Source organism: Cimex lectularius, unplaced genomic scaffold (assembly GCF_000648675.2).
Source record: "Cimex lectularius strain Harlan isolate CLEC.00 unplaced genomic scaffold, Clec_2.1 scaffold120, whole genome shotgun sequence".
Taxonomy (NCBI): domain Eukaryota; kingdom Metazoa; phylum Arthropoda; class Insecta; order Hemiptera; family Cimicidae; genus Cimex; species Cimex lectularius.
The window spans coordinates 1,392,480-1,402,977 of record NW_019392719.1 but is presented as its reverse complement, the minus strand read 5'-3'; the positions used below and the strand labels follow the sequence as shown (position 1 = coordinate 1,402,977).

Sequence of the window (10,498 nt, the reverse complement as noted above, 5' to 3'; positions counted from 1 at the left end):
TTATCAAGGATACGCCGGCAACTTTTCTGTATATAAAATAGCTTTTTGGTAAAATAGTTGCTGGCCTAGTAGAATGCCGTGTAATCGCTACAATCGGTAGGAGGAGCGACCTTGAAATGGACGCACCCTCGCAATTTATGGCGCACGCTAACTAAACCGGCGAACCAGATCTGAGTTCTAGATACGCATCTCGATAGAGGTGACCTGGCGAATACCGTAAGATCATACTAGACGAATACCAGGACCGTGTATGGAGAAGACGTGGAGATTGCTTTGTTTCAGGTGCCATGCGTGAGCCACAGCCTTTTCAAAGACAGTCATTTAGGTATGGGGTGGAATCAACGTCCATCGCGTACCGAACTGATTACCGCACAGAATGGATCTTTGACTGCTCTAAGATACATTGAGGAAGTTCTTCTAGAAGTTGTGGTCCCATTTGATCCATTTGTTAGGGACACGTTAGTGCTAATATATGATAATGTTTAACCGCATGTTGCTTGAGTTGTCACCCATTACTTTGAGGATATAGGGATTGTTAGGGATCCGATCGCTTATTTACTCGATTCCTGGGAGACTTAAGACCCTTCACAAGGCCAGAAGAGGTAATAAGCGTAATTAGGCACAGCTATGTAAAAAATTTTAATTTATTGATAAACTCTTTACCGGTGTTTTTATGAATTTTCTTTCAAACCATCATCATTAAACAATTTTTATTAAAACTCATGAATTTCTGATCTCGTGTAATTTGGTTTACATTAAAATGAGTATGTGTGTAGTATTTAGTGACCGTTAATTAATGATTATTTGTGAGATCGTGAGATGCGGTCTAAACCGGTCACTAAATTCTACACATTTCTAACGAGAAGAACGAAGATCAACATGGCACTCTATCAAATGGTATCAATTACACATGACAACAAGCAAAGAGGAATCTGAAGGATATCAATGAAAAGAAACTAGCATCTGCAACCAATCAGAGAAACGTTTTGTTAAAATGCAGGCAAAACAAGGCATTTCCTACCCACATCAAAAACTACTTTAATTTCACAAATGCCACACAAACACAACCAAACCATCACTTCCCACTTCAACCTGCTTTTCGAATTTTCTGTCCTTTTTGCCAATTTTTAAGTGGGATGTTGATGTCCGAGTGGATTGAAGTCACGATAACTCACGTGGTGAGCAGCGGCGAATTTAGCCAAAGGTGGTGTGTTCGAATCCCGCTCGTGACACTAATTTCCTCATTTCAACCAGTACCTTACATAAAGATTAATTAATTTAAAGAAGTTATTTAGTCAATCGGACCAAGAAATGTAACGGAAAATGAACATTTCATTTACTTGTGGGACAACGTGAACCAAATGAAACCTGTACCTGCTCAGATTCTTATCAAAGGTCAAACGGGCAAATTATTTTACAATATACATGTCCGATTAGAACATGAAAACATCTCTGGACCCTTCCACGAGAAAAATAATCAATTTCGATCATCATTGATAATTATCAATAACTCTTCCGCCGATACGATACACCCTTCGGTGAAGGGAAGAGGTTAGGTGGGAGCGCTTGTATATAACCTGCACCCACCACCGATGGCTTCATTCAGTGCTTGAAAGGACATCGGAAGAATGAAGCTCCTCGTAAGTAGAACAACACGAAACACGATTAAATAAACAAAAGTCCGACTTCGTATATTTGTTCTGTTATCATTATCATTACACGTTTTTTGTTTTATATTAATACACACATACTCATAAATTAAACGTTTCTTTATCTTCAAAATCTTACTCAGTAATATCCTTCATCTAGTATAATTCTTTGTCAAAATTTATTTATAAATTGTATTGATTTTAACTTAATTATTAATTAATGGTTAACTTATTAATGTTTAATAGTGCCTTTGCAAAATACATTATCAAAGAAAATATAAATCGAGTAAATATAAGTTTATAAAACAACAGTGTGATGTATTAATGTACCAAGTTATAAAATTATGATTTTGTTGTATCACCACTTGTTTTTAGTGGGTACAGACTAGTATTGATAGAATATCATAAAAAAATTTTTGAATCTTTAAGGCAGAATCTTGTAAAATGGCATATCATTTGCAGACATTTCGTCACATTTTTATCAGGATCGTTCAAATTGAATTTCTTTTTCGAAAAAATATGTAAGGATTAAAAACCCGCGTTCATCAATATTCTTGCAGTTGCGACCAACGGTTCCCATGTACCAACGACGATTTTACATCGGCGTGTAGGAAATGACAATCGTTCGGGGTTTAACGAACTTTTTTTCCAGCATTCGAAATACAAATCAACCGGCTGTTTTCCATGTTCTTCAAGGCGAAACATCGCGAAACAACACTCGTTTGCCTTCGGTACGTACGGAAGAAGTTAGCCACCGTTTCCCACATCTCTCGTCGTCTTCTAATTAGATTCAGTTTCTCACTCGTGAGTTTTCTCGTTTTTTAGGTCGACTACACGAGCTTTTCGCAACACTGCAATTATCCATTCACAAAAGACATATTCTTGCAATTGATAAAAAAAGTAACTACTCTTCTTGAGACTGGATAATAAATAAAACATACACAACAACAAACTATTGCAAAACTCAATGTTCTATTCTTATTAAAAAACATATTCATTTTAAACAATCCATCCTGATGAATCTATCATTAAAAACTTTTAACCTGTGATTTCAACATACTCTTACATCATGTATGACAAAGTTCACAGCATAATACTTAGATAGAATATGAATTCAATAAATATTTATGTGTAATAACGTTAACATAAATTAAATATTGTGAGATATTTCCCGTCAACAAAGTTTGCCTTTCCTACCTAGTTTTTGGCCGAAACACAATCTTGTGTCCTAACCAGCAAAATTAGGATAATTTCAAAGAGCAGATTCACTACGATGCACACCTCCAGAAACCTCTCATGTGTTAAATGGAAAAGCTTAATGGTTGTAGTTTTGTAGCTTGATTGATCGATAAAGTCACATTCTAATTGTATGTGAAAAATAATTACTATAAAATTAATTACTTTTTTATAGAATAATGACAGATTTACTCATGGCATAAGTTAACAATGGAATCACGAAAGGTTTTATTAGCATGATTTTTTTATAAGAACTAAATTCAATAATCGGGTTACAAACTAAGCATTTAATATTTCTCAGTCTCTCTCTCTCTCTCTTTCTCTCTCTCTCTCTCTCTCTCTCTCTCTCTCTCTCTCTNTCTTCTCTCTCTCTACTATCTATCTATCTATCTATCTATCTATCTATCTATCTCTATCTATCTATCTATCTATCTATCTATCTATCTATCTATCTCTATCTATATATCTACTTATCTATCGATCTACGTATCTATCTGTCAATCTACTGACTTAAAATTTTTCTTCCTTAAATAAACAGATTGGCAGTAAACAAAAATAGAAGGAATATACAATAAAGAAAAGTGATAAGATAGAAGGGGAGAGAGTGCAATAACTTTCAGAAAGAGAGGAGATAAATGGATAAATGCGCAATAGATATAAGAAAGGCAGACAAACGCAATTTACCTTATTTGATAAAATAAAACACGTCATTATCATCATCATCATCATGATGTTCTCTCTCTTTCTGTCTACACATATATCTCTCCCTCCCTCTCTCTCTCCCTCACTCTCTTTCTCTGTCTCTCTCTTTCTCTCACTTCTCTTCTCTCTCCCCCCTCGCTCTCTCTCTTTCTTTTATTTCCAAATCTTTTTTATAGCTCTCTCTCATCTGACCACATTTTATTCGTGACTTTTTTCGAAACCAAACCGTTCAGCATTCTTGGGAAAAAAACTATTTTCGCGAGAGGTTAATCCCGTTTGCCTTGAATCTTGAGATCTACCTAAGTTTTTTAAAACGATTTTTTATTCACAATCCCATCCAATTCGATTGATTTATTTTTGCACCATCCGTAGGCCAGGATTGCAAAACCGAATTGACCAACAGATCATCCGTGAGAAATAAGATGCACTGTACAAGACAGACAAACGCATTTTCCTACTTGACAAAATAAAACACGTCATTATCATCATCATCACGCTCTCTCTCTCTCTCTCTCTCTCTCTCTCTCTCTCTCTCTCTCTCTTTCTCTCTCTTCATCTTCCTCTCTCTCTCTCTCTTTCTCTCTCCATCTATCTATCTATCTATCTCTATCTCTATCTATCTATCTCCATCTGTCTATCCATCAATAAATCTCGTTCTGTACTTCTTTTATTTCTCTGGCTTTTCTCTCTCTCACTCTCGATCTCTCTATTTATCTATCACCTTCTCCGAATCTCTCTCCTTCAATACTCTATCTGTAAGTTAATTATCTTTAACTCTTCGATTGTAAGAAAGTTAAATATGACCTAAATCTGTCGATCTCTGTCATTCTCTGTATACTTTCTTGTATACAATGGTGGTCAATGTGGACTCTCTCTCTCTCTCTCTCTCTCTCTCTCTCTCTCTTTCTGTCCACACACACACACACACTGAATGAAAGAGACAGAGAGAAGCGTCCCCTAGTCTCCAGCCAAAAGATCGATAGTAAGTAATAGTAATCTGTGTGCAAAATCTATGTTATTTCCGTTTATTTTGAACAATTGTAAATTTTTTAATATTTGACAAGAGTCTATTTTGTTTAGTTGAGTTTTGAGAAATGATGTGTATTAAAAATTTTGTTTTAAAATCTTAATTTGTGCTTTAAGAGTATGTAATATGTAACTTGGAGCATGCAGGAAATAAATATATAGGAAACAATACGCGCATACACATAAAATAAATATGAATATGAACATACTACGCAACAATGTACTACATAACATACTAACGAATAATGAAATAAGAAATACAACTCACACGGTAAAACCAGCAAAAACAGAACTCCCTTGCGTTGGCACATATACAGGCGAACAGACAAAAAAATCATAAATAAACACATAAAAAGAGAAACTGGTTCAGGAAAGAAACGGTCTGGACCTGTGGATAATGGTCTGAGCTGGCGAAATCAAGGTTTTTTTTAATCGCATTTCAGGTTTGGTTGGTAATAAAGAAAGAATTATTATCATTTATATACACATTCGTTTAAGTCGTCCACGTGTTTGTTATTGTGCAAAGAGAAATAATAATTCTACTTATGTGCTAGTGTGATCCCGTAACTTACTGTGAAAATTTGTTTTGCTGCAGGAAAAAACCGTTGAATCGTGAAGTGCATTGATTCTTACAAGTTAAGCGACAGAAAGAATTTCTCGTAAAATATTTCAATATTTGGTCAATCTTACCCTACGCAGATCCTTTTAGGCTTGAGTAAGCATGTATATGTCGAAAGTTTTTATTTTAATTGTTTCTTTAATAGTCGGTTCAGTAAGTAAAATCTTTTTTTATGCAGTCGTAAAGATTTTTTTTTCTAGCAATTAAACTTTCGTCCATTGTGCTGTACCTATGTGCATTCCTAAGTTCTAAATGGGTAAATCTGTCTGATTGAGGGACAGGTACGGTGGAACGTAAAAGTGATGTGTTATGACTTTAACGAGATCAACTTGATTATCCTAAGATTGTTCCATTTTTCAATTGTTTGAATTTCAAGTTTCAATAATGAAAGTTGTGCAGATGAGAGGTTACTTCTTAATACGGCGGTAAATATATTCTCATCCGTGAGCAAGTCAGGAATAAAAATTGGGTATAACAGCGGAGCAAGTATTGACCCCTGTGATACACCAGAAACCATTTCCTTTAAAGTATAAAGTAAAGTAATTCCTGTCACATAGGAGGGCTTAACGTAGAACTACCCGTTGGGTGTCGCAGAGAAGGGGTCAAAACCACTATACAATACATTTTTATAATCCATTAAGAAACCATAGGATCGGCCAGGATTCGAACCCACAACCACTAGCCTGGCAAATACCAGTCGGGCGCCGTAACCACTCCACCACCGCGGCCCACTTCCTTTATTTCAAAAATCCCTGTTTTACTCGCAATATACATATAATAAACAGAATTGAGTTGATGACATAAAAATATTATGTCGAAGTACAATTAATTAAGGTTTTTAGTTGAGATAAAAAAGTCAATGTCACGAGCGGGATTCGAACCCAGGATCTTCGGCTAGATACGCCGCTGCTCTACCACTTGAGCTATCATGACCTCGATCCACTCGGACATCAACTTCCTATCTCAACCCCACCTTTTGAGTTGTCCCTCCTTTTTGCCATTTTTTCAATTTTTTATCTCAACTAAAAACCTTAATTAATTGTAATAATTAATTGGTCAAGCGGACCACGAAATGAGTGAATTATAATTCACGTAGATTGAGGGACGGATGAGAGTGAGAGACCATAAGACAGACAGATATCTCGGAGAGTCGATCTTTCTTCAGCACTTGCTTTTCTTCCTAATCGGTCATAGTGGCAATAAGAAAGTAATCTACGTCTTCACATTGCAAAACGTTTATTAACTGCTTAAAATCCAAGAAGGAAGATGCCAGACACCCCACCTCCAAAGGTCGCTCACTCCATAAAAAATAACAAAGTTCTGACCTAGTTTTCTCCATTTTTGAACCAACTGTCCCCTTTAATATCCAACTTCTTACTCATCACTAATAGTGACTAACTCTAAACTCTAAACTGTAATTGACTCGAGACCAACTGACTAGTGACACGTAATCACTGACTACTCCCTACTCGTATCAACCACTCACTGACAAGAGACTACCCTTTTGGTAGCTTCCATCTTTTTCACACCACCCCAGAGATCCCTACGTAAGACTTTTTTTCCAGAAGGAGGTACACCATTTTGCATTTCTAGCTTTCCTATAAAAGGGATTCTCGAGAGTCCAATGAAGACCGGAAATGTGTTTCTTGAACTTTTCTTTCTTTCTCTTTTTTAAAAGGGTTCGCAACAGCAGAGGTTACATCAACCCTCGGGTTGCCGGTGTTTTTGAAAAAAAGCCCATTTGTAAATGCAGGGCCGCTGGATTCGAACACGGGACCTTTACGTTACAGTGTTGAGCGTCGTATCAACGCCTAAACCGTTGCCACCCAGGCCTCCCGCTTGAACTTTTTACATATCGTCCTTCCAATCGTTCCGTACAATTATTAAAATAATTTTTACACAATTAATTATTAATTACACAATTAGTTATATAAAAATAGCTATATTAAAAAAAATCAAACAATTATTGAATGTGGATTTACGGAAAATTCTGAATAAAACAAAGATACAATTACAATAAAAATTACTACGATTAAATCTCTTATTTCTGATTAACAAATCGTTTAACACAAATTATTCTCCTGCATATTTTTCTTCTTAAATATTTCGTGCCATTCATTTCTTCTCACGACATGTACATTAAAAATGTTAGTCAGGTAAGCATTACTGCCTTAGATTACTCCATTTTCTTCTATAATTGGGAATAATTCCCCATTCACTTTACTAGATTCAATCTATCTAGAGTACTAGAAATTTCTTGAGTTTCTTATTTTTTTTTTTCAACATTGACTCCAGTATGTTGGTACAAATAAAAACTTTCTCATTCGTTCTCTTCATTCAAGCCAATAAAAACAATCTAACAAAACGTAATCCATTCATTAAAGCCCAAATGTTGAATATTCCTCGTGGATAACAAAACTACAATAGCTTATAAAATCAATTTGTGTGAGCTAGTGCCATTTTACGATCCTGATATTAATAACAATTATCATTTATGCTAATAATTTAACGGCTATATAATTGAATCAACACGTATTCAAAAAGTCCGATTCTCATTTTAGTCTATGAAAATTTTTTATAGCACTTGTCTTAATCGACAATTTTTGACTGTTTTAAAAATATAAATTGAGGAACATTGTATAATGTAAAGGATTTGGTTTTTAGCTTAATTTTGACCATTTTTTTTTCCAGGCGTTGGTCTGCGTAGCAATTATCTTGAGTGAAGCTCATTCAGCTCCACAATTCGGACAGTTATTCAACACACTGGGAAGTGCAGCATCCAAAATTTTGAACTTCCGAAGCGATAATAGAGGCGCCGATGGCTACGATTTTTCGTAAGTAGCTGACCATCAACTTTATAAAAAAAATAGCTTCCTCGTGTACCAAGGTCTTTTAAAACGCTAACCACCAATTTGACCGTAAGAAGAATCCTGTAGGATGCACGTAACACCTGTGCCCTTGGTCTTAAATTACACTGTAAATTTAACCAAAAAAAATTTTTAAAAAAACAGGTTTGTTTAATAAATAATTCAAAAGTGATTCGTACAGTGTTTAAATTTTGCCACCAAAAAATTCATTGCCCGCTTTTAAAAATGTATTAAGTGTATTTACAAAGTAGTGAAACCGGTGATTTTGTAACTGTTCAAAATGTAAAAAAACCTAAGATATAAGAAGAAGCTCAAGGTGCTCAGGTTTATATTTAGTACACGGTCGACCGTTTTAAAATTTAAAATGTTCGGACATTTTATGTATAAGCTCTACAATAAAAAACACTATAAGCACATTGATTTAAATAAAATATCTCGAGAATTTTTTTAATCTTATCAAAAGTTAGGGGACATGTGATCTTCCACAGAATCACCAAAAAACCTGGTTTCCAGTTGTTTTCGTTTTTGCTTTTTTATAGCGCGAAAGAATTTTTAAAAATCTGAAATAATTACTATACCATGTAAACCAGATATAAAACTAACTTATATAATAATTTATTGGTCAAAGGGCTAAAAATTGGTTTCAAAATTACAATTTCTTATGGTTATTGCCATTATCAGCTATATCTCTTCCGGAAGACAACGAAACAACGCTTGAAGAAGGCCACAAAATCACTCTCTCTCACACTCTCTCTCTCTCTCTCTCTCTCTCTCTCTCTCTCTCAATCTATCTATCAATCTATCTATCTATCCATCCATCTATCAATCTATCTATCTCTACCTCTATCTATCTATCAATCTACTTATCTATCTATCTATCAATCTACTGTCTTAAAATTTTTCTTCCTTAAATAAACATATTGGCAGTAAAAAAAATAGAAGGAATATGCAATATAGAAAAGTGGTGAGATAGAAGGGGAGAGAATGCAATAAAATTAGAGAAAGAGATAGAGATAAATGGATAAATGCGCAACAGATATAAGAAAGACAGACAAACGCAATTTACCTTACTTGATAAAATAAAACACATTATCATCATCATCATCATCATGTTCTCTCTCTTTCTGTCTACATATATATCTCTCCCTCCCTCCCTCTCTCTTTCTCTCCCTCACTCTCTTTATCTCTCTCTCTCTTCTCTCTCTTTCTTTTATTTCCAAATCTTTTTTTATAGCTCTCTCTCACCCGGCAACATTTTATTCGTGACTTTTTTCGAAACCAAACCGTTCGGCATTCTTGGGAAAGAACTATTTTCGCGAGAGGTTAATCCCGTTTGCCTTGAATCTTGAGATCTACCTAAGTTTTTTAAAAGGATTTTTTATTCCCAATCCCATCCAATTAGATTGATTTATTTTTGCACCATCCGTAGGCCAGGATTGCAAAACCGAATTGACCAACGGATCATCCATGAGAAATAAGATGCACTGTTACTAACCAAGGATTACACACACTAGTGAACCGTGAGGCAACTTTGTTTTTCACAATCGGATCGTAATTTAGTCGTAATACCTCACAAAACTACTTACAAAAACTATTGTACAAAACGAAAATATACTGAAAATCACTAATGATGAATTGGGTATTTTTATTAACAATCATCATCTCATGTCTTGTTTGATTACAATGACCTTGTATTTTTTTTTAATTGCCCAATTTGCCATTCCAGATTCGAATCTGACGATGGGACGAAACGAGAGGAAAAAGGAGAATTTGTTAACGGAGTATGGACAGTGAAGGGTGTCTCTATGTGGCGATCTCCCGATGGGATGATGCACAGGACGACGTACACGGCAGACGATAACGGATATAACGCAATCGACGAAAAAGGAGCATTCAGCGCAGGAGCTTTGGCCTCTTTGGCAGGATAACTCGTACCACACTACCTCGATATTAAATTTTTTGTTTTTGTTTTGTTTTTAGAAAAAAATCTTGAAAAAAAAAACACCAAATGAAGTTGTTGAATTATTTTCTTGCCCTTTCTTTTTCACTGCCAGATGATACCAGACACTGGTAAGAAAGGGATCCAAGAGCAAAATTAGTTATCCAACGTCTTTTATAAGTTTTGTATTACTTTTATATCGATATAAAAATAGCAAAACATACGTTAGAACGTTTAAAACATTTTTATCGAATTTTATTCAATAAATTGTTCATTTCTGTACACTTGTTGTCCACATTAATTTTTTTTGTACATTTAGAGAATTGGCTAATAACATTTGTCTTATTACGCAAATATTTTTTGTTTTTCACTCTCTTTTTAATCACAAATTTCAATTAAAACACAACTGAAATTTTTTGACTGTATTATATTGTATATATCTGACTGTATATATCTAAAT

General features: G+C 34.8%; 1 protein-coding gene across 1 annotated transcript; it reads left to right on the top strand.

Annotated features, from left to right (window-relative positions):
• The first annotated feature begins 1,598 nt into the window (after window positions 1-1,598).
• On the top strand, window positions 1,599-10,112 carry LOC106661029 (pupal cuticle protein 20-like). Its single transcript, XM_014384130.1, has 3 exons — window positions 1,599-1,640; window positions 7,924-8,066; window positions 9,826-10,112. The coding sequence occupies exons 1-3, from the start codon at window positions 1,629-1,631 to the stop codon at window positions 10,025-10,027; spliced, it is 357 nt and encodes a 118-aa protein (XP_014239616.1). The 5' UTR covers window positions 1,599-1,628; the 3' UTR covers window positions 10,028-10,112.
• Window positions 10,113-10,498: the final 386 nt, after the last annotated feature.

What these genes read in the sequence shown, in the direction of transcription:
- LOC106661029 (XM_014384130.1), top strand. An exon ending in GCCGATGGCTACGATTTTTC is followed by an intron (nt 8,067 to 9,825) that starts GTAAGTAGCTGA and finishes TTGCCATTCCAG; the next exon opens with ATTCGAATCTGACGATGGGA.